Below are 24738 nucleotides of genomic sequence, written 5' to 3' on the forward strand. Positions count from 1 at the left end.
TCTCTAATATTTTGCATTCAGAGAAAAAGAAGAAGATGCTTTTCAAACAGCCAGGGCTCAAAAACACAGCCATCATTGCCCTCCTCTCAAAGTTGATATTTGATATGTGTGTTTGTAATATACATTCAATAAGATATATAATTTATTTATTGAGTTTTGGTTCTTCTCCCAATTTCCAGCTCAGTCCCACTGACAAAACCATGGACTTTCAGAAACACTTTCGCATCCGCCACTATGCTGGAGACGTCACGTGAGTCGACCGCACATTCACACTCTTTGGCTTCTTTGCTCTTCAGCTCCAGCCAGTGAGTGAGCTGAAAACGTATAAGCCTCATAATCCTATTAAAGTGTTCTAGTTTAAATCATTCAAAAAATTACCCGAGATTCTCAAGAGGATGTGAGCAAATAACAGGTCCCTCTCGTGGTTCCTCCTCCCCTCCTGCCACCACCACATCTTTCCTGCCGCTCTGACTGGGCAGACTGGGTATGAAATCTTTGTTGTCAGTCTAATAATAACCGGGGAACACAATCTGCCTGTGACTGCAAAGTGAAGCTGTGTGGAAGACATTATTTTATGCAGATTTGGGTTAGGATTTGTCCCTGTGTGACGATGGCAAGTCTTACTGTGGCACAGGTTTAGGGGAGGAGTGACCAAAGAGTTCTCGTTTCTTTTTGGTAATACGCTGGCCCCAATTGGCGGTATGAATTCAACAGTTGGCCGATAAAATCTTTTAAATGTACATATTACAATATTGTCTTTAATTCCCTGAGAATATTTGGGTCAGTTCCGTACACAGTATGTGCTCCGTATGACGGGTGCGTCTTGAAAACGGTGTTTACAATCAGAGCTGTGATCTAAGAGGTTTGTCACATCTGAAAATAAAACTCCTAGCATCCCATATAAAAAAATAGTTCTGTACATTTCATTCATGTAAAAAAAATACACGTAGAAGGTCCATCACCTGCGTACGTGGAGTGCACTCACTAACCTGCACGCGTCATTGAGGGGGCGGTGACAGGATGTGGACTCGACTGTGCTGACGAATGATATTTCACAGCAGCGGTGGTCACATAATTTAAAAAAAAAAAAAGTGCCATATTGCATCTTTGACATGTAACACTTTATGACTCATACTTCATTTTCCTTTCCCCCCCATGATTTAATGGCTGGTGACACCTTAAATTCCACGGTTGTTTTCGCTTGCATGGAATAAATTAATTTTATTGCACACGTTGGAATTAAAGCCCATGCAGGTAGAGCCATAGACTGTTTTGAGTAGAACGTATGGTTCAGGGGAAAATGTCTTAACCTCATTTAAAATGCAAATGAATCTAAGTGACTGTATAAGTTACTATGGTACAGTATTTATATTTTTTTGTAATTTTTTTGTGAATGTGAGATTGTCACAGTAGAAGCAAACAGGAAAGAATCAGTGTGGTGACCTGCAAAAGGCTATTGGACCATATTCAAACACAAAAATGTTCTGAGCCACTAGTACAGAATTTATAGGATACATTTTATTATTATAAATCACAACGTTGTAAAACAGATAGTTAATTCATATTAGGGCTTTTTTTGCTTTTATCCTACTCTGAAAGTACAATATTTCTTCTTGATGTGAGTGGTTGTTTGGTTGATGATTCGCAGACTAGAGATGAACCACTTTGTTTCCTCCTCCATCCTTCGTCGCTGCTCCACTTCCCTAACGTGTTCACTGGATTTAAAAGTGACGGTGGCCAGATGAGGCCTGTGGCCAGCAGTCATCCTCCGTGGCTTCTGTTTCAGAAGATCCCCGCCGCTCACATGTACTGCCCTCAATCTAGTGAGGGGAAGGACATTAATATGTCGAGGGAACACGAAAGGCAGAGGAGGAGGGAGGGAGGGGGGGACGGGGCGGGATGGGGCGGGATGGAGCCAGCTGATGAGACAATTTTGGCTCCGCGAGATGTAGCGGCAGCAGTAATCAAAGGAGAACTGGAGGAGGGTTTTACAGAGGTTCTCTGATTCGGAGAAATCCAGGCTAATACGATGTCGAACACCGAGCGATTTCGTCCATCTGGGAAGCTCAAGGTGGCTCTCACATACAATAACTACACTTCTCCCAAAGAGCCGTGGCTGCATATCTCTCCGTCGTGGCAGCATTCAGGCTAGAGCCTTTACTTGAGTTGAAGTACCAATACCGCTCTGGTAGAATACCATGCTGGTCCGGCCTACAACTTTACTGCTCCGCCTCACACCTCGCTGCTCTGGTGCATGGCGGCGTCTTTGGTGGCAGCAAGCTGCTGTTTTCATCAAAAGTATTGGAAACCTCACTGTACCTGTTCCCTACGTGCTCGGCAACTAACAGCCAGACAGACCGAGTTAGAGACTTAGCTGGTGAACATAATGGAGCGTAAAGCAGCGGTTTGCTCAGGAGTTGGTGGAGACCAAAAACAGAGCTCAAAGAGAAGCGACATAGACATGACTCTAAATTAATGATATTGTTGCTCCGTAATTGCTGGTTGTCTAAATAAACACACCTTTTCACATCTTGTTTCTGCTGCCCCCAGGTGGACAAAAAATCAAAAAAATTGCAGGATGTTGTTTTTTCCCCTGTTCTTGTTGTTTTGAATACCCTCACTGGCAGCGTCAACGTGGCCGGCTGGATAAGAGCGCGTGTGACAGAACTGCAGTGGAAACGACAGATATTCGTCCCCATCACTGCGTGTCCCCATCACCTGGCTCCAGCTCGTCTCAGGGCCACGTCGAGGTCGCTCCAGCCAAGCTGTCACCCCCTTGTATATTACTTCCTGGTGGCACTGCCCCCCCCCCCCCCCATCATCCCCTGTCCCATCCCATCCGAGTCTATCTGTACGATAAATATACCCTCATGCTTGCCTCCCGCTGCACTCCTCCCCCCCTCCCCTCACCAAACCACCGCCACCACCACGCGCTCTGACCTACTTCGCTCCCTCCTCCTCTCTTCCTTTCCTCATCCTGTTTCTTCTTTTTTCCCCTCCTCCTGTACTGCAACCCATCACCTGGCTCTCTTTGCTACCCACATTTTAAACTCCCTGTAGTATTTCAGCCTGCACACGCAGCACTTTGAGGAGCCATAAGATATTTCATTTCCCCCTTATACTGCACAACTTTGTCTCGCAAGAAATGTCGCATTCATGTCGCCTGGCACCGCGAGCGTGTGCCCCCTCTAACCCTGCGCAACGCAGCCCTCTCCTCGCACCAACCTCGACCTTCACATGAATATCCTTTCCTCTCGAAATCCTCCCCCCGTCTCTGGAGGGCCTCTGCATGTTCAGTCCTGTCCGTCCTGTTCCATCCACTGCCCTGCCCTGTCCTGTCCCGTCCTTGTAGATGAGTGTTGTGGCGTGTGTTCCGATCGCTCTCTGTCATCCCTTCACACTCCGTCTGCCTTCGGCACGCTTCCCGGAATCTGGTCAGGTGGTGGGGGGGGGTTTTTTCCCCCGTGCCCGTGAGCCAAGGGGTCACATCTGTCATCGCCGGCCTCTGCTTCTTTGCCTCCAGATGTGACAGACAGGGCCAAGTGGATGTCATGTGACAGACTGTGTGTATTTGTGTTTGTATGTGTGTTTACTAGAAAAGGTGGAAGAGAGTGGGATTAAACAAGAAGGGCACTGTAGTAAAGTATTTTTATTTCATGCAACTTCATATTTCGACTCCACTACATTTCACGGCGAAATATTTTGCTTTTTGCAGTGTATATTACAGCCATAAGTCCCAAAATGTTTATCTTGGATCCGTGTGTTGGGAACCACCGGACTGAACCTAACGTTATAAAACTGGCTTTGCCTCCAGCAGCTACAATGCTAAAATGCTACTCAGCTCAGAATGAATATAATAATATATATCACGTAAATATCTGCGGAGCAACTGTTTTTACTTTTGATATTTTCAGTCCATTCGGCTGAAGATACTGAAGCGCCAAGTATGTTTTGAAGGCAGGACTTTAAACTTGAACACTGAGCATTTTTGTGATGTTGGTTCTTCAGCGCAGGACTGCCTCAGTATGCACAATTTGTGTGTTCTATAATAAGGATGCAATTTTTTCTTTTCATCTCACACAGCGTCCACACTGTGAGTTATAATTTAATTGTGAGTGGGGGGGGGGGGGGGGAGTTTATCTGAGGCAACGCTTACAGTACACTGCGGCAGGCTCCGACCCCCGAGGCTGGGTGACTTATGTAACTGTGCCCTACAGTTTGCCCCCGTGACCTCCCGCTGATGCCAACTGGGCAGTTTGAAAAGCAGACACACAGAAGTTCAGAAGTTTGTTTGGTTTGGGGGTTTTTTTCTCCAAAACCATGGGGGGAATTTGAGCACGCTCCTAATTTGTAAATTGTCGAAGCTTACATGACTGTCGTGCTGATCCTCCGGCCTGAGGACTGTGAATCCTTTGGAGTGGAGAGCGGAGAGTCGGTTAATGGGTTAATGGCAGTGACCCGTTTTAGTGACGGACGCTCACCGTTTCATTTGTGTTACTCCCTGTCTGGCTCGCCGCGTCCCGACACCGCCACTTTACTCCGAGGGCTCTTCAGTGGGGCCTCCCATCTTCTTTTGAACTACCTCTTGTCCAATTGCTCTGCATTATTCTCACATTTTCTCCCCCATCTATTTCTGCTGCAGGTATTCCGTCGAGGGCTTTTTGGACAAAAACAAGGACCTGCTTTTCCAAGATTTCAAGCGTCTCATGTACAACAGGTGCTGAAAAAACTCATTTTCCCCCCACACATCGCGATGTTCTTGACACTTGGGTAACTGGGTTAAGTGTGAACGCGAGCTTCCTCTTGCTCGCCTAGGTAATGGCGTCCTCTCCTTTCCCCCCGTTCTCTTTGCCTCTCCGGCGCTCTCACAGTTCCAACCCGGTCCTGAGGGAGATGTGGCCAGATGGTCAGCTGAGCATCACCGAGGTCACCAAGCGACCTCTGACCGCCGCCACCCTCTTCAAGAACTCCATTGTGGCCTTGGTGGATAAACTGGCCTGCAAGGTCAGTGGGTTTCGGCTCATGATTGACTTCCTCTTTCTCTGCATTTGACTCGAGGGGAAGCAGCAGATGACTTGGATCAGCCGAAGCTCTTTATCAGCCCGCTCTGACAGTATAACTTGAAGTGTGTGACGGCAGAGAGTAAAGCGGTGAAGCTGAGAGAAATGCTGTGGGGACGGTGGTTTTTAGGTTGGCTGGAAAACTGCATGACAGACAGAAAGGTTGCAGTGGTTTCATTTTGTGCCTTCAAAGGTTGATTATTTTACTCCTAATAAGTGGTATCAATATAATCGGTATACTAAACAGAATAATAAGGAGATGGACATAGAACAGAAGCTAGCTGTAGTGTGGGTTTTCTTTGGAGTAGGCCATGGCTATCTCATGGAGTTTTGGTACCCAACTCTTTGGCTGTCGAGTTGCCTGCACAGCCAGAGCTGTTTTCGTGCTCTTTTCAGAAATGATGATTTTGATATTGCACTTTTTGCTCCACTTTCTATCCCTTTCTATAGAAAGTTGAGCAAGTTGCCCTCTTTGGCTTTGCAGGGGCAGAACGTGTGTCGGACCAACTGGAGGCTTCGCTCTTTTGCTCATGTTCTCGTGTCAGTTTGAGCAGATCTAGCCGTTCCGGTCCTCGTAGAGCTTTGTAGGCTATTTCTGAGGCTGCAGGACGATGTTTCTTCTGGGAGGACAGTTTCGTCGTCATGCATCGCAAACTGTGGAGGAGGCGTGCAGCTGTCCAGCAGTGTGCTCTTGCTTGTCCTCATCCTGTCTGACTGTGTTGAGTTGGGAGGAGGAGGAGGAGGAGGAGGAAGAGGAGGAGGAGGCGGCGGCGGCGGTGCAGCTCACCTCTCCTGGCCTCATCTCACCGACTGGAGTCTGACATTTCCTGCTGTTATTTTGGGACGGCCTGCTGTTGGGCTGGTGTTGCTGCTTCTCGACGTGGTGTGGCTGAGGTGAAATGAAAGGAAGCTCCACTGGCAAATGTTTTGTATCCCCCCCGTCCCCATCCCCCCCCCCCCCTTCAGATCACATTGACAGAGCGGTTCACCTGCGCCCGACCCTCATTAACTGCCTCGTTTGTCAAATCTCTGCCGAGCCGAGATACATCATTGACATGATGGATGACAAGTGTCGTCCGAACGCGCAGCTCTCTTTGTTTTCCACTTGGTTCGCTTCCACACACAGAAAGCGCTGAAAGCGCAGCGGCCTCTGTTCTTTGGCGGGATACCGCGTGGACCTCGGAGATCCCTGTCGAGGTGCCGGCGTGCTCACAGTCGAACGCGCAGCTCAATGTGCTGTTAATAAGCGGACGTGCTGGACGCGCTCCGGGGCTCAGCAGCTCGCCGTGCTGTTGGCTGAAAATATTAAGTTTGCCATTGATGAAGCTTGGCTCCGGCTCACAGACAGTTTACAAGACGAGTTTAGTTTATTTACTTTCACACGGACGAGCACGGCAGCGATGAAAACATGAGGATGAAAAAGACAAATGCAAGTTTGCATAGAGAGGATAATTGAAATGAAAGAAATACAAACTCAAACATGCAAAACTCTGTTGGAAGTACGGTCAGTGCTATATAAGCTTTCAAAATGATTGATTAGCTCAAGATCCATTGCGATACTAGTGTATAATTTTATCTTAGTAATAATAAAAATCTTTATTTATAAAGCACTTTTAAAAAAGACAATTATAAAGTGCTTTACATGGTTGAAAAAGGATTAAAACATACACATAAAAAACGTTCATCTGCTTTTGAGCTTATTTCACAAACAGCTGTATTTAGTGCCCCCTGTTTTCACAGCGACACCCGGAACAATGTCGGCTCGTCTCTTCTCTCTTCCAGGAGCCGTACTACGTGCGCTGCATAAAGCCCAACGAGATGAAGTCGGCCGTGCTGTTTGACGACGCCCGCTGCCAGCACCAGGTGGCCTACCTGGGCCTGCTGGAGAACGTGATGGTGCGCAGGGCGGGCTTCGCCTACAGGCAGCCCTACGCCCGCGTCCTGCAGCGGTAAGAGGGCGTGTTCAGTGCAGTTAGTGACACTTTGTAAAGCAGGACGTCCTCAGTGTTAAAGGTACAGCAGAGTGTAACAGCAGGGGTGCGAAATGAACCTAATGATTTTACTGAAGTAGAAGGATGGCAGCTCTAAAGGGGAATTTTTACTTCGATTTACCAGCAGTTAAGGTTAAATCAATAAGTTTATCAGCGGCATTACATGTGATCTTTTCTGTAAAACTAGTAGAAACTTTTTTTCTTGTCTCCTTTGGAGTTTAAAAGTGTCTTAATGGCACAGCTCAGGAATATTGTGTCGTTTCAAAACCGAACTTCAGGTGTTAAGATAATGTCCGGGGGCAAAACTTAATGCAGAAGAGGGATTTTACTCCCTAACGTGAGTCAATCTCCAAAAACACATGAGGCCGCACTTCATGCAACGTGAAAGCTCCTGCAGGCCCACGACAGACACCGCACAGCTGGCTTGTTTGATTGATTGATTCCACTAGAGTCGATTTAATATCGTCACCCCTGTGGATAAAGGTCGAGATACTGAGCAGAACTGGTGCGATCATTACCCCGGTTTTTTCCTCTCTTCCTCGTTGCTGAACGCTCCGCCGCAGGTACAAAATGACCTGCGAGTACACCTGGCCAAACCACCTGATGGCCTCAGACAGGCAGGCCGTGGAGGCCATCGTCAACCACTACGGTTTCCAGGACGACGTGGCGTACGGCCACACGAAGCTGTTCGTCCGAACGCCGCGGTCCCTCTTCGCCCTGGAGCAGGAGAGGGCCGCGGTCATCCCCATCCTGGTGCTCTTCCTGCAGAAGGTGAGCCCGCCTTCCTCAGAGTTAGCACGACTACGTTCCTTGCTGTCGCGGCTGCGATGATTTTAAATGTGCTTGTGTTTCGATGATCTGACAGCGTAATTAATCGATACAGGCTCAATTCATCGTGGCGGGCAGCTCGAGATGGGTGATTGCGGTTAACCGTCTGCAACGCTATCTTCTCCAGTTTCGCACGCTGCCTCCTGGGTTTTTGAAAGTAGAGACTTGCCGTTTGCCTCAGCCTCATGAATATGTGGCTGTATTCATCTGCCAGCGTGAATCCTAATTTCCTGTAACAATAATTGGGAGGATTAATGAGAACCGGAGTACAGTTACATTAAAGTCAATTACTTCGCCTGCTCGGTGAAATATCCTCCTCTCTTCTCTTTTCCCCTGACCTACTTCGATGACTCTGCAGAGTCTGCTCCTGAAACCGGAGCACACTTCTTCAGCTCCAGCAGGACGCCGAGGAAACGTCTTTTTCCGTTCTCTCCCGTCTCTCTAACTCTTCCTTCCTCCCTTTTTTTTTTTATTTTCACAACACTCGGCAGGTGTGGCGCGGGGCCTTAGCTCGCATGCGCTGCCGGCGGATGAGGGCCATCTACGCCATCATGGGCTGCTATAAGCGCTACAAGGTCAAGGCTCACTTCTGGGAGGTGGTGCGGCGGTTCGCCAATGTGCGAACTATGGCCGACTACGGAAAGAGCGTGGAGTGGCCGACCCCGCCGGCGACGCTGCTCCAGTTTCATAGTAACACGGTCATGCTGCATCGCAGGTCAGATCCCACGAAACCAAACCTCATACACCATAGAAATAACAAAACTGTAAGAATAGTTTTTTTAATACTTCCTCTTTTATCACATTTTACTTTTACCTAGCACGACGACTGCAAACAGGGGGAAACACCTTTTCTGTCTTTGTCCGAAGTTAAGTCTTGAGCGTCCAGGAAGTCGCTTTGCATTATCCAAGAAATACCTGTTGTCGCATAACAGCCCCTCAAGAGCACGACAAGTCGTTTGCACTTTGCTTTTAGCCTCAGATTAAATTGACAAGATACAACGTGTTAGTTGGTGACCCACCCGCTGGTAGACAGACTTATCTGTGGACAGAGATGTTTGGGGGAAAAACTTTGGAAAGACTTAAATACATTCTGAGCCACAGCTTGAAGGAGTCTTTGGCCGCGTGACCTCCGACTTGACAAGAGCGCGTTTTGGCGCTGCAGATAAAATCTATTCTCATCCCCTCACACGCATTAACCTGAGGCGGCACCTCCTACTGTACTTGCACCTCTGACGTGTTGCCTCACCTCTGACGTTGGCTCTCATCCCCTGCTGTCAGGTGGTGGGCGAGGCAGATCGTGAAGAACATCCCCCCGTCCGACATGCTGGAGGTGCGGGCCAAGGTGGCGGCCCAGTCGACCCTGAGCGGCGAGAGGAAGGACTGGGGCTTCGGGAGGGCCTGGGAGAGGGACTACCTGGCCAATGTGAGAATCACGCTTGAACAAAAATGTTGAGTTCCGGCAATGTGTGTTTTCCTGTTCTGCCGCACTTTAAACGCTGAAATAGTCCTTGGTTAATCTTAGCATTTGTTTCGATTTCGGAACTTGGGCAACACTTTTAGTCAAAAAGATACTGGTGCTCGATTAGACTCTCTACAAACTTGCAAGAAACCCTATAAAATAAACAATGGTCTGAATACATAGCCTGTGCATTGGAAAATACATTTGACATCATGTAATTCTTAACACTTTTGACCTTAATGGTGTTTTCACCTCCATTTTCTTTATTTTCCACGAGAGGACCTCATTTACTATGAACTGTGACACTGCAAAACAATAAGGCTTATTCCTCTTTTCATTTATTTTATTGATAATAACTGGAATAATCCATTGGACTGAACTCACCCTCCTGGCAGGTCTTTTTTCCCGCAGTGATTCATGACAGCAAACGAGACTCGAATGACCAGCAGCGTCACAGAAACGCAGGAAAATCATCCGTTGTTTGTGAATGTATACGGGGACATGTGACGAGCCTCGCGATTAAACGGCATGACCGCGGGAGGAGGATGCTGCTTGTGAACGCAGCCTCTTTTTACTTTCTTTAATGAAGCCCACAGCCATGCTCATTTAACCCGCTAATCTGAGGTCGTTTGGTGGCCCGGGGGCTTGGAAGGCGCCCTCGGGGACCGTGAGTCCTGAGTCACTCACCTCGTTGGGTTTGTCAGGCGGCCCGTGACTCGCCCGCCTCCTTTGGGGGCTTCACGTGATTGTAGTTTCATCCATGAAGACCTACATAAGTATAAGCATGTAACGCGCAGACGCGTTCGGCAACAATGCAGAAAAGATGTGCATTCATGTTTGTATTTTACTGAAAAACATGATTGTATATAAAACAGAATGATGTTTATTTTCTTAATTCAAGTTCTATATATTTGGTTCTATTCTTGTTTTCTTTTTATTTCAAGTTATATATGATAAAGCTTATGGCCAAACTGCAAAATATCAAGCCTCATTTTACATTTCTTTGCCATGAGCTGATGTATCAGTATCGGAAAATGTATACTCCCTAATATCGGTATTGGCATCGGCCGCAAGAAAAAAATATACATCCACTCGTAGCTAGTTGCTATTGGAAGAAATATGAGCTTTGCCCTCACCGACGGGCTCGTGAATGTCCACATACTGTGCTCATACAGTGAATATTCAGTATGAATGAATAAATGCAGTATGGCTCTCGGGAGAAACCGTCCCGCAAGATTGAAGACATTACTGGGATGGCTGCGGTCTGCAGCAGGGAGACTATGACACGGTTTTAAAATGTCCGTGACCGTATTCCTCAGCAGGCAGTTTAGCTCCGGCATCAGCAGCCGCCTGTGGAACACCGTGTCTGGTCACAGCAGCCCCCCGAGGCCCTGAGCTTTGATCTCCCGCTTATGGAATTGAAGCAATAAAAAAAGAAAAAAATAAGGCTAGAGAGAGGCTGAGCGAGGTCAACGAGACTTTCTATACGAGATATACGTTCCTCTGCCGGTCCGAACTGGGGCCGGTGACATCAGCCGGCTACTTTGTAATACTAGTAATGCGGGGCCTTTATTTAAATTGTATTTCTCTGTAGGTGCGGGACTCCCCGCAGACCAGCTCCGGCTTCATCCGCGCTTCCAAGGAGCTGAGGAACAAAAACGAGTACAGTCAGGTCCTCTTCTCGTGCTTCTGCAGGAAGGTACAGTATGTGGGAGGGGAAAAAAAAAAAGAAATCATCTGTTCTGTAGCCACCGGGAGTTTCTTCTTTCCCTTTGTTGCTTCCTTTTAGCTGTGGGATGTTTTTCTCACTTGCCGTTTTCCCCCTCGCACTCTCCCCCCTTTTGTATATGAGCTCAACACTTCATGCTCCAACAGTGAAGCACGAGCCTCTTAGACGGGAAATGATGAAGGATATAAAATCAAAGGATTCATCATGAAAGGAACCCGAGAATGCGAACTTTCCTTAACCTCTGAGATTCTTCCCGGTTTCTATCGACCGGGTGCATCAGCCGAGGCTCGTAACTTATTACTGTACCTCACGATGAACTTGCTCTTATCATCTCCCTGTGGATAATAATGGCCACATTATTTTTTTTCTCCTCTCCTTATCAGGGATTGTACAGAGAGGGCTCCCGCTAAATTCTGGGTAAAGCTTTAGCTTGAGTATATCTGGCTTTGATAAAGTGAATCAACCGAACCTCCGACGCCGACGGACACACCAGAGCATTTGTTCTTGCCTCTGTTGTTTCTGTGCGTTGCAGCTGCGCAAAGGAAACGTGTTTTTCTGGAACTGAGACGAGCGACAAACCCAGAGGCGAAACGAGGCTCTAAACGAAGAAAAAAAAAAAAAAAAAATGCAACAAATACACAGTTTGATCTCCTTTTCTTTTCTCCGTTTCCCCCCCCCCCCTGTGCTCTCTCAGGTGAATAGGTTCAACAAGAGCACGGACCGCGGCCTGCTCGTCACGGACAAGTACGTCTACAAATTAGAGCCGAGGAAACAGTACAAGGTTTTGAAGAGGCTTCCCTTAGACGCCGTGAGTACTCGCGTGGCAGAGCCCACTGGCACACACTCATGCACAGGGAAATGTAACACACAACAATTATGCGATGCTTGCAGGGACTCAAGTGTATATATATATATATATATATATATATATATATATATATATATATATACACATCCTGTAAACTCAACCCTGTTTTTTAAAAACTTTTCATCATTACCAACATCATCTCATTAAATGGAAGTTATACTAACACGTTTTGGCTCCATTGTCACCCAGAAACTATTACAAACACATCCAGTATTTTATAGAAACAGAATCAGAAATACTGTATTGATCCACGGGGGAAACGCAGAGGTGCATCCTCAGGCCTGTTCAGCGACACCTCCAAAAGAAGGAGGAGTCCACTCCAGCGCTTGTCGGATTTCTTAAGTGGTGCACGAAGGCAACCGGATTTAACTTTAAGTATTTGGCGCACCAAGGTGGATGGTTGTTTGTCTCTGTATATCGGCCTTGGGATGGCCTGGCGACCTCCAATGGATGGATGCGATAGTTTTACTTTTAGTTTTTGTCTCTGCAGGGGATGGAAAGGATTATGTTGAACAAAATGAAATAATATAATCAAGAAAGAATAATGCCAAGGTTACCCAAGTATGTATTACACTGGCAAGAGACGGGTGTGTAACATCCCCTTTAACCAAAATGCAACTTTTTAGACGACGAGCCATGAACCAGAAACTCAAAGGGGTTAGAAAAAGAAAAGAAAAAAAGAGTACAGTAGTGGAAGCGGACCATATGATGCAGCAAGTAGCGGCTCCACTTCGGAACAGCTGCTGTGAATGTGGGTCAGACCTTCTGTACTCCATCCCCAGCTGTCCGTTATTTCTTACTCCCGCTTCTCAATTGTGCACTTCCTTAGTTCACTCCACAAACACACACAAGACTTCCATCACGTTTGACCTGGGTCACTGCCATCCATCAATAAGTGAGGAAGGTACCAGAGCAATAAGAGGCCCGACAGCCTGCGACTTGACTCAAGGGGCTTTTGACCTGTTTTTCACAGAGTCGAGAGTCAACGTGTGTGTGTGTGTGTGTGTGTGTGTGTGTGTGTGTGTGTGAGTGTGAGTGTGAATGTTAGGCGATGGGCGGCTGTGTGACGCCGCGCTTTTGTGCCTCGACAGCCACGTCCGGGGCGAAACCTGGCTCCTTCCGTGGTCCGATCGGAGAAAGTGGCACAGGGATCTCACCGGGGGACAGTGACAAGTGAAGAGAGAGACAGTAGATGACAGCTCTATTTAATCTGTGCCTTCAAAAAGCCATTTCATTGCCGTTCTGTTCCACGGCTTGATGTGTTTCTGACTGAAACACGCTGTTGGTTTAGGACAGCGGGGACTGGATGTAAGAAGTTCAAGCGTAGCCTGAAGGAAAACAAAGTGAAAAGTTAAAGTTGGGAACTGACCATCTCGTGTGCGCTGCCGTTGTTACGCCCGTAAAGCTTTGGTTTCCTGCAGATTACAATAGCTTGTGGCAGTTTTCCCAGTAGAATTAGTTCTTGGACAAGCTTGTACAACAAAGTTTGCATGGGCCATTTAAAAAAACCCCCACAAAGCTGTGTTTCTCTTTAATATAAGTGATATGAACAGATCATATGATGTTTGGACGACATTGTACAGTGGCATTTTTTGTCGCTGCCCCGTCGTTTCGTTTTTTGTTTTTATTTCGTTCCTGTGTCAAGTCATTGAAACAAATTGTGCCTCACTGGGGCCTCGAGGGCGGAGACGGCGCCGAGAGAAGTTTGACATGAACACGGTTTTCATTGTCAGTTTCAACTGTATCCATCAGTAGATTTCCTAATAACACCTGCACAACATAATGAGTCAGCACAGCTGGGGCGTCCAGCAGTGGGTTGACAGAGCGAGACCAAAGAGAGAGAGAGAGAGAGAGAGGGAGTAATGCTAAAGAGCTCAAAAGTCGCCAGAGGGTTAAAAAGCATCATTATGCAGCAGCGGCGCGGCTAAAGATAGCTGATGCCGTCAGGCCCCGCTGCTCAGACTGAGGGATGTGAGTCTTATCCAGGTCAGGAAACGGAGAGCAGAGCGGTGAAGAAGCGGAGCGGACATGTCTTCATACTGTATATACTGTGTCACCAGAGTCACGGGGTCTGACCGTCAGCGCTGGAGGCTCAGGCGTCACTCAGGTCAACGGCTTTGGGCGTAGATGCGTTGCCTCCGTTGATCGGAGTCATTTTGTTTAAACTGAAACTCAAAAGCTTCAAAAGAAAGTCCTGTAAAAAAAAAAACAAGCCCAGGAGATGACGCAACGTGTTCTTCTTAACAATTTTGATCAACGTTTGGAAGTAGAAGTCAGTGGTTCACTGAAAATCCGTTGGAGCGTTACTACACCCTCACCTCCTGAAATCATTAGTGCTCTGACTCACGAGGCCGCTGAGGCTCATGGGTACTGCAGTCATTTTAACAGATTTCCAAAACTGGCCTTCATTATCTCAGTTCAGTTTTCAGTTTTAGTTGTTTAATCCATTAAATTGATGCAACTTAAAGTTGTACCGTGCACTCTGAAGTTGTAATTGGTTTTATTTCGTGGCATTGAATTGCCTGAACTGAATAATTGATGGGAAAAAATACCCGTCTGTAGTTGCAGCTTTAAAAACTGCGCATCCGAGGAGATGACTCCACAGCTGAGGATTTAATGACTTTTAGTAATTGAAGAAAGAAATATTCCACATTAGTTTTACTTGGAAATAAAAAGTGACATCAAGAAATTAACAGCGCTGCCTCCACTGACGGGACAGGTCGTACCAGAGTCTGGCCTTGACGGTGACGGGACGTCCCGCTCGCGGTCGTCCCTGCTGGATTAACCTGTGTGTGCGCTGGGGGCCGTAAGAGGCTTAGTCCACTCTGACTCCCATTCCCTTTCTAAAATCTCTGATGCACCTCGCGTCTCTTTGTCAGTATACCATTCACACATACTGTAACTGCTTTTGTTTCCTTTCACCCTTTTTTTCCTTCTCTCTCTCTCGCCCACGTTTCCCCTCAGCCGCTGTAAATCTGTACATTATTCCATCTGGGTCACACCTCATGACTTCCTCTTCGTTGCACCTCACGTGTACCGTGGGCAGAATGCCTCTCACCCCACACACCACGAGCAGAAAATAATCCGCTGACTCCATTCATGCATGGTTTTTTTGATCCAGGATATACTGCGCTGTGCCGTATTAAATTCACAAGTATTATACGCTGACGTGATAATCCCTGACATCTTTTGTCCAAATTAATTTCCGGCGCTCCCACATGTGCCGCCGAATGTCACATTCACTCAGCCTGCTTGCCAGGTCCTGTGCATTTACAATGTTTAAAAAAGTCAACACGAGTGGTGGTTCGCCACCGTTTCCGAAGCGGAAGAAAAACTTCTTCAGACGATCTCTAAAGAAAAAACTCAAACTGGTGTGAAAACCGGTGTTTCCCAGTGCTTGGCTGACACGTGATTCGTGGGTTGTTTCTCTCCACAGTTTACGGGACTGAGCGTGACCAGCGGTGCTGACCAGATGGTGGCGCTACACACGTCCTCTGAGGACGATGTCCTGCTGTGTCTGCAGCGAGGGGAGCTGTGCCCCAACCAGGACCGAGTGGGCGAGCTGGTGGGAGCGCTCGTCGACCACTTCACACGGTCAGTTCTGCAAAGAATGGTCAACCTCTTAACCCGCGGCTTCGTTTTCCTGTTTGCGCCGATGTCTTCGAGAGGGTCAGCCCGCAGGGACAAACACATCTGGATATTTCTACAAGTCCAACGAGACAAATTCCGGCCGTGACAGTTGGACTCGGCACAAATATGAATTTAAAATTATTATTAAGACACGAATTACCAGTGATCTACTTTTAAGACATGATTCCATGTACAATGACACAGATTTAAGGCTATAACTAAAATTAATTACTACGATTACTTTTTCTGCAGCTGAATAATCTGCAACCATTTTGTGAATCCATTGAGCATTTAAGTCATTTCTCAGGCAAAATTCTGGAGGGAAATAGCAGAAACATATTTGCAGATTTCTGCCTCAAACATAACAAGACTTAAACATTTTTTTTATTTAACTCAAGTCAAACGAACAAATTCAGAAGCCCTGCTCTAACATCCAAAGATACGTTTTAAACTTCAGCTAGTAACTGAATCGATAAACTGCATTAGAGGAAAACACTCCAGCAGCATTTCATGAGTTAGAAAAAGGTTGAAAGCAGAAGAGAATTGAATCAGTGAGATCAGGTGGTGAAGTGACTGTTTGGAAAGAAAACATGCTGCAGCCTTTTGGGTCTCTGGGTGTCACATGAATAAACAACACAGCGGGGAGACTCATCGTCGCTGGTCAGAGACCCTCAGATAAGACCAGTTCTATTAATGCCGCATAGCAATTACACAAATCATATTCTCGGCATTCATCACTGTCGTAGTTGTCGGTGTCGGCGCCGCGCTCTGAATAACGTCCGCGAAATGGATCCGCCGCGCTGACATTCATCACATTTGCCCCCCTGAACCTGTTGGGTCGTCGCTCTTTATGAATCTGATTCACTTCCCTCCCACATCCATCTCTGACAGACTGGATCTCAATGGGACAAACCCGCGCGTTTTTTTCACACAGCGCAGACTGTTTTGGTCCGTGTGGCGATGCAGCGAGCTGTTTTTAATTTAATTAAATTAAAACCTTTATTTATTTAGATCACTTTTATCTTTATCAAAGGCCATATTAAAGTTTTGTGGGAGTTAACATACATTCATTACCCTAACCGTAACCATGACCACTGACCACAGATTTTTCAAACAGACACAACTTTTGACCCTGATTGGAAAAACAGTCCCCATTGACTGTTTTTTAGTCTTTAATTTGTCCCCAAAGTTGGCCAACGACAGAAACACACACACACACACACACACACACACATACACACTGACTGTAATAATCCATGACTACTGATTAACTCCATCCTCTGAGGATAGGTCACGACATGTGGCTGAAAATCTTTGGAAACCGACTAATTGATTGAATGAGAAAATAAAGCACATAATGGACATAAACATTACTTGCAGCCGCAGTTGTGAACGACAGCTAATGCGGTATAATACACTTGTGTATTACGTCATTTTGGAGGCTATAATTTGTATTTTGAGTTGTTTCGCGTCGGAGGAGTTTCTGATATTTTGTGAAAAAGTGAAAAAGATCTGCTTGATTGATTTCTGGTGTCAAGTGGAGATACAACATCTACTGATCTGTCTCCTCACTCATATCAATGTCGTGTTACTTCAGGGGTTCAGTCGTTTATTTTGTTTTTGCTCCCCGGGGGGGGGGGGGGGGGGGGGGGGGGGGCAGCTCAGAGGCCGGGCAGGCGGTAGCCGCCCGCACCAGGGTGTGTGTTCCCACTTTTATGAGCCTCCCTGTTTTTCTGCGAGCTGATCCCGGATCCCCGGTGAGGCTTTTGTGGGCTTTACGAGTCTTAGACTTTTGGTCTGGGTTTGGTCTTTCTTTTTTCTGGGGGGGGGGGGTGTCTCTCCATCACCGTGCACCCCTACAGCAGCTGCGCGTCTCTGGCTGGGGAGCGCGGTGAGCATCGCCACAGTAGAGAGTCCAACCATCAGGAGCGGGGTTTTCCGCTCTCCGCCTGTCTTTGTGCCACCATCTGCGGTGAATGGAGTTGAGGTCGCGACCTCGACCATGCACACTCGTGAGACAAAGTCAGGGGTGAGCTGTGTAAGTGTGTGAGCATGGGGGGGGGGGGGGGGGGGGGTTGACGGTGGAGGAGAATGACACAAACACACTCCTCTTGTGCTTCCTTTCCGTCAGGAAGTGGGCTCCCAGACGATGAGAGTCACGCGCGCCTCATTTCAGAATTGTGAGTTTAGCAGAGTGGTCGGGGGAGAGGAAGCAGTCAATGGAGTGATTGTGACTCCTGCTGCTCGGATGGAAACATGAGCGCGGAGACCTGCGAGGCCCGCGAGTGTTTACGGCTGAGAAAGTGCTCGGTGCCACAGCGAGTTGTGGAAAAGTGGGTCAGTCGAATGCGGCGGCGGCGGCGGCAGCAGGGGTGAAATGCGACTTCAAAGCCGCAGCGTGTCGTCGGCGAGGACAGAGCTGTGCGACGCGCCGTCGTCGTGTCACATCCGTCTCTCGTTCCCTCGACGGAGAACATTCCCTCGCTCTCTCGTCTTCATCTGTCGCTCTCTCTCTCTCCCTCCTGCTTTCTCTTCCTGTCACCTGGGCTGTCAGCATGAATGAAGTGTGTGTGTGTGTGTGTGTGTGTGTGTGTGTGTGTGTGTGTGTGTGTGTGTGTGTGTGTGTGTGTGTGTGTGTGTGTGTGTGTGTGTGTGTTTGTGTGTGTCGGTATGTGAGTGTGTCTGTTTACTGAGAGAGAGGTTGTGTGTGTGTTTTGGGGCGGGGGGTGAACTCGTGGACCATCTGCTGGGACAGCTGGGGGAGTATAGACAGGATTTAGGGTTTGATCTGCTTCGGCCTTAAAAGATTTGAGGAGGACTTTTCTTAAAAGGCAATTGGGGATGTTATCATTTCATCAATCACCATCGGGAGGATAAAAGTTTTTATATGATCGGTGCGATGCTCGATCAAAATTTGCAGCAGGTAGTTTGTAGAACATAGTGAAATATTAAGTATCCCTTCATAAATGTTTTGCTGTTTCAAATTTATGCTAAAAATACGCTTTTTAAAATAGTTTTCAATGCATTTTTCTCCTCCTGTAAAACATGAAAATATTTTTGATGGCTCATCCTTTCAAATGTAGCAACTCACGACTTTACTTGTCGGACTGTATATAAAGATGGACGAAAAATAACATTTCCTCAAAAGTGAAGCCAAATCACCTTGATCGCCCCCTGGTGGCCGGCTGCAGTGTAGGTCATGAACGCCGCCCTCTATATGTTAGCAGATGGGACGTGATACAAAATAGAAAAGTACATCTGGAGAGATAGTACCTTTTTGGGACTGTCACTCAGACACACTAAACAAGTCGTCCTCGTCGTCTGACTGTCAATAAACCAAATGTAACCAAACTGACTGTAATCACTGTTAACACAAAGTTGATTCATTATTCAATAAGAGAAGATAACTATTGGATATACAGCCATACTTTCTATTGTGTTTGTTATAATTTATCAGGTGAAATTCTGCCTCACAACAGTGCGTTACGTAGTTCAGGGGTCAAGGGGTCAAGGTTCACAATGAGACGTCACGACACAGCGGCAAATTCACAGCAACTGCGGATAGCAGCTAAACACAGTCTCTAAAAATCAGTCCTGATGAAATCATTTTCTATATCCTGACTCACAGTCACATCTTATTATCTCAACTCTTTTGTTAAAAACATATTTAATTTCCTCCTTCCCACCTTCGGCCTCGCTCGTCAGTCGTTCCTCCTCTCCTCTGCCTTTTATTTGCTCTCACACATGCTCCATCTCTTCTTCGCAGCCTCTCTCCTTCTCCGGCGTTCTCTCCGCTCGTCACTAAAAACCTGCATTAATAGGTCGCCCTCTTTTCCCAGTGTAGCAAGAAAACGAAAAAACAAACACCAAGACATGATTTCATTAACCTCAAAGCATATTTGAGTGTGGTCTTGTGATGTGGCTTTATTGAGCAACCGAAGAGAAGCTCACACACACACACACACACACACACACGCACACACACGCACACACGCACACGGTGCCCCGATACTGGTGTCGGAATGACTTTATTGTCTGACCTTGTTGGACGTCAACAGTTTGTCAGTCGGTGTGGGGGCCCGGGCCAAAAAAACGCCGTCTCTGTTCTAAATTCGCTTTTGAGGTCGTGAAAGGCGTCATCCTATAAGCCTGAAATAGCCTCCCCCCTCAGTGGCTGTCCTCAATGCGTTCGTCCCGCTGTCGGTCCTGCGGGCCGGAGAGCGGCGGGACAGCGGAGGCGTCTCCCCTCGGTCACCTAAACCCCCTGCTCACTTTCTCACTTTTCTGTCCCTTTTTTTTCTCCTTTCCACCGCACAGCTTCTGATCTTCTTCTCGTTTTGAAACTTGCCAGCGAGCTTGTGCACTTTTGATCGTATGGATTGCAACTATGGCAACGGCTTTTAACCTGAGTGGACGTACATAGTGTATGTAAACACTGACCTATTTCTTTCTCTGTTCCCATAGAGCTGGCCCCGGCCATGTGGTTCACTGATTTTTTTTGTCCCCCCGTTAACCCTCAGTCCAGCCTAAATCTAGCTGTTGATTACAGCTGGCTTGTTATCATGTGTGTGTGTGTGTGTGTGTGTGTGTGTGTGTGTGTGTGTGTGTGTGTGAGACCATCAGCACGTGAGTGAATAAACCTATCTCAAAATACGTTTAAAAAAAACCAACCCAACACTGTTTAATCCAAACACATGGATGACCCTGACGTATAGATAATTAATAGTTAAGCAGATTCTGGCAGCAATTCAGTATCAGTGTTTTTCTATGTACTTCTGTCCAATGATTATATTTAAATACACTTTTCATGCCCTGATGAATAATATTTAGGTCAGTTCTGTCATATGATCAGCTCTGACTTAAAAAACACAAATAAATATATTTTTTATGTTTATTTTTATCTGAATAATTAATATTTCCTATATCCTAACGTCACAACGATGATTGCAGTATTTGGTCTGCCTCCTGATTAATTACACCTTTACAAAAGCTCCTTTATGAGGATTCTGCTTGTTTTGCGGTGCTACAATTCAAAAAAGTTTGGGGTTGGAAACTTGTCTTCTTCTGTGAATGCAGCGCTTCTTTCAGGGAAAATCCGTCGGGGTCGGTTTGTGATAAAATTAACTCCTGGTCAGACTTTGTGGACACGTTCCTCTCGCACCACATGATCCACCCATTAAAGTATAAAGAGGGTGATTTGGTCCTGATTTCATGGCAGCTGGATTTTAAAAAAAAAAGAAAAAAGGTTGTTTGCAGAAGTTCAATGAGGACACGCATTCAACTTTTCACTATTTGTTGAAACAAGAACACACCAGAAGAGCAAATTGTCTTCCTGTACCCACTGTCCCCGAGCTCAAAAAAGGCACATGAATCTAAATGCTGATGCTGAAGGAGGACGCTGGCGAGGCGGACAAACGTTGGAGTTTGCAGCTATAGAAAGAACGGCAGAAGTTTATTGGGACCATCCAGTGTTGGAGATAGGATGCGGATGGATATTCGACTGGACATCAAATGGAACATGTGACGATAAAAACTATAAAACAACTTTTGTTTGAAATGCTGAGATGCTTCATTTGTTCCTTTCTACAAAAGGCCTCATTCAGACAGGATTAACATTACAAGAGGAAGTGGGTAATAAAATACTGCGTCTCTCCAGATGGTATTTTAGCCAGCGGCAGATGACATGGGCCGCGTTTGGTAATAGTCAAGGATACACTGCAGTGAAACCATGTGACCTCTGTTACAATGGGGCCCAGTATTGCGTTTAATTTTAGCGACGTCTCCTTGCAATTATTATGTCACGCGGGAAGTGGTGTCGTCATGCTACGTCCACGCCACGCGACTACGTTTCCAGTTTCTGCTCACGGTGAAGGAGCAGACATGGCCGGTGCAGGGGGGGTGAGAGGGCTGCAGAGTTTCCTCCGGTGAAGGAGGAGGATTCAACACTGGGATGAGATGGGTGGGAAACATCGAGCGGCGAATACCCACATCGTATTTTCCCGATGAGCTCATTCCCACACGTTTACATCAAAAGTCCTCGCCTGTGGCGGGGCAGGTTTTTTTTTTTTTATAAAGGCGCCCTGACTTGCCACGCGCTCGGTTGTTAAAATCTCGGGGACTTTCTGCTCGAGCGTCACACGGCCTCCCGGGCACGCTCGCGGCCTCGGCCGCTGCCCTCGAAAAAACTGCGTCGGCATCAAAAGGCCTCTTTGTGTACTCGTGCTGCCTCTAAATCGACCTCAGAGTGCAACAAATGGATTCCTCAACAACATTTCTATCCCTCACGCAGTTGTGTCGAGTACTACACGGCAACTCAACAGCTCTTGATCTCAACCGGGCACATGTTTGGCTGTTTTGCGGTGTTGTCACCAACAGCTGACTTGCGCTGAGGTGGAACAAATTTCCCCCCCCCCCCCCCCCCCCCCCCCCCCCCCCCCCCGAAACCCTGGTGGCATTGGATCGTCTCTCTCTTATCGCTAATCGATGTGATGGGAGGCCGCGCTCTGCATGTGCTCTCCCTCGCTGAGTCATTGCGAAACCGATTTGCTCTTATCTCAGAAATGTGTCGAGAGTCATTGGTAAGAAATGTATCGAAGCCCGCGCTGTTAAAGTACATCACAGTCCATGATACACATTTATGATTCAAGCTGTGTGCGAGTGTTGGCTTTGCATCTTAAACCATATTTTCACCGATTATAGAAATCACTCTACGTGCGTTCCTTCTGCTGTTGATACAGCGTGACTCACTCTTTTTTCCCCAGAATGCCCCCTGAGGAGACTGTTTCATGTGATGGTGATGTTAATTATAATGGATGAGATGGGTGATGACCAGCACTATGACGGCAAAGCCAAGCCGGCGGGGTGGTCCACCTCGGATATGAGTGGGCCTCGGCCCACGGTGCCCCTGCTGTTGGGAGATGATGCTGTTGCCCCAGTGATGGTTGCCGGGCAGCTGGGTGGAGCGCTAATTGAGATTGCAGGGTTGCGTTGACGAGGGGCTGTCAAGTTGAGTGGGAGGGCAGAATGAGGCCGCTGATGGACGGAAAGCTACAGGTGAAGAAGTGACGTCGTCATCGTCATCGTCTAATCCTTTTTAATACTTTCCCAACATAATTTAAAATCTTTAAAAAAAAAGAAACTGTACCGCATCACCTACAGCTTCACCTGCAGCTCTGCCAGATTGTCAAACTATTCCTTTAATGGAGCCAACTGCCATCACTCTGTCTGTGCAAAGTTAATTTTAGAGGTGTGAAGTGAGTCTGAGAGATGAGTGTGAAAGTGGAAAGACGCGAGTAGATGTGACAAAAAATTGATGCAAAGTTTTTCTGCTCAACTTGAAAAAGGTTGTGCTAATTCCGGAGCTTAGAGAGAGTCGAGAGAGACTGGAGGGAGATAACGGAGAGAAGTTGTTGAGTCTTCTTCCTGCCTCAACACATCTTTAGACCGTCCATCAGAACTGTCCATCGCGCTCAACCTCAGCCTCGCTTATGCTTTCGCCTCCCGTACGTCCCTCAGTCTGCCTCCTGTTTGTCTCCGACATCTGCTCTGTCCGTCTTTGGACACCTCTCGCCGTCTGACCCCCTCCCGAGACTCAATTATAGTTGAACCTGGTGACGCTGATGGAGAGAGTAAAGAAAAACAGAAAGATGGAAAAGAAAAGGTGGACCGGACGAGGCAGGAGCTAGATTTGAGAGGTGTTGAAGAATCAATAAGACTTAGAAAAGGAGCAGCAGTGTTTTTAAAGTATGTTTCAGTGTCATTAACAGATCCGAAGGAAGGTGATGTCAAGTGGCTTCAGGTCCAGAATTGTTGTTTCCTTCACCGTGTGTGTGTGTGTGTGTGTGTGTGTGTGTGTGTGTGTGTGTGTGTGTGTGTGTGTGTGTGTGTGTGTGTGTGTGTGTGTGTGTGTGTGTGTGTGTGTGTGTGTGTGTGTGTGTGTGTGTGTGTGTGTGTGTGTGTGTGTGTGTGTGTGTGTGTGTGTGTGTGTGTGTGTGTGCGCGTGCGCGTGTGTGCGTGTGTGCGCGTGCGCGCGCGCGTGCGTGCGTGCGTGCGTGCGTGCGACGACAGACGTCATCACTTCTCTGCTTGACTGATCCGACAGTTTTCACTTCCGAGAATTAATATCCACCTACTGTTTTTCATTTTCTCCCTCACGTCATCATTATAGTGTTTTACGTACCGTTTTTTGCCATTGTCGTGCTGAGCCTCTGAAAATGGATTGTGAATGTGATGTGAGGGCTGTTATTTCTTGAGGCCTAATGCAATGTTTAAAGCTAAAAGTCAAGACTTCCAACAACATCTTTATGGCTTTGATTATAATCCATTTTGTAAGGAGGCAAAGTTCAGAAAATTGTGTCACCGTCCAAAATACTTATGGACCTGGCCTGTATGTTCATGATTTTTGTATGTAATTACCAACAATTAAATCAAAATGTTCTTTTGAATCAATAAGGACACACTGGTGCACACATTGATCCCTCATCGTTGGATGTTTTGTGTGTGAATGTTGAGGGAAGCTCCATTTTCAGTTGACCGTAGCAAAATCCTGTCCTCCAGCAGAAAATAAAGACTATATCAACTTTTGAGAAACGCTGTTTTGTCAGTAGAACCATCTTTTATCTGAGACGGCACATTATTCCCTGGGAGCGACTGGTGTTGATCTGATTCTCCCACAATGGCACAAAGCGGCGACAGTAACACGGTGTTGCATCCAGATCGCTGGCTCACGCCTCACCACACACACACACACACACACACACACACACACACACACACACACACACACAGCTCAGCCGCAAATGAAATGCCCCCGTAATTCTGCGTAATTCAGACACCAGCGGCACTTTTTCACATCGGATTAGCGGCATCCTGAATCATAGACGGGGTGGACGGGGGGAGAAAAGATGGAGGAGGCGGAAAAAGCGAAAGGGAAGACGAGATAAAAGAGGGGAGCAGTCGAAGGTGGGTGGGTGGCGGGTTGGGGTGGTCCTCCAGGAGCTGCTGATGCTGCTGCTTCGCCCCAGTTCTGTCGGCAGCTTAGTCTCCACAGCAATGAATAATTTGACTGCAGTGGGAGGCCTGGTTGGCAGACGGCAGGCCGCAGGCCGCGTTTGTATACTGAGGGAGACACACACACACACACACCGTGTGAAAAGAAAGAAAGAAAGAAATAT

At 47.1% G+C, this 24738-nt stretch overlaps 1 protein-coding gene across 4 annotated transcripts in view; it reads left to right on the forward strand.

Annotated features, from left to right (window-relative positions):
- myo1g (myosin IG) overlaps positions 1 to 24738 on the forward strand; it is a 38616-nt gene that overhangs the window by 10046 nt on the left and 3832 nt on the right. For all 4 annotated transcript variants that reach the window (XR_007030315.1, XM_035620853.2, XM_047330017.1 and 1 more), the window contains 10 exons: positions 180 to 250; positions 4643 to 4717; positions 4872 to 5004; positions 6843 to 7009; positions 7615 to 7822; positions 8371 to 8594; positions 9158 to 9302; positions 10933 to 11037; positions 11762 to 11875; positions 15372 to 15529. Coding sequence is in view for 3 of the 4 variants with exons in the window: in XM_035620853.2 (XP_035476746.2) it covers positions 180 to 250; positions 4643 to 4717; positions 4872 to 5004; positions 6843 to 7009; positions 7615 to 7822; positions 8371 to 8594; positions 9158 to 9302; positions 10933 to 11037; positions 11762 to 11875; positions 15372 to 15529 (1400 nt within the window). In the remaining variant the exon portion in view is untranslated. The remainder of the gene's footprint in view (positions 1 to 179; positions 251 to 4642; positions 4718 to 4871; positions 5005 to 6842; positions 7010 to 7614; positions 7823 to 8370; positions 8595 to 9157; positions 9303 to 10932; positions 11038 to 11761; positions 11876 to 15371; positions 15530 to 24738) is intronic.

The sequence above is a fragment of the Scophthalmus maximus genome, chromosome 22 (assembly GCF_022379125.1).
Source record: "Scophthalmus maximus strain ysfricsl-2021 chromosome 22, ASM2237912v1, whole genome shotgun sequence".
Taxonomy (NCBI): Eukaryota; Metazoa; Chordata; class Actinopteri; order Pleuronectiformes; family Scophthalmidae; genus Scophthalmus; species Scophthalmus maximus.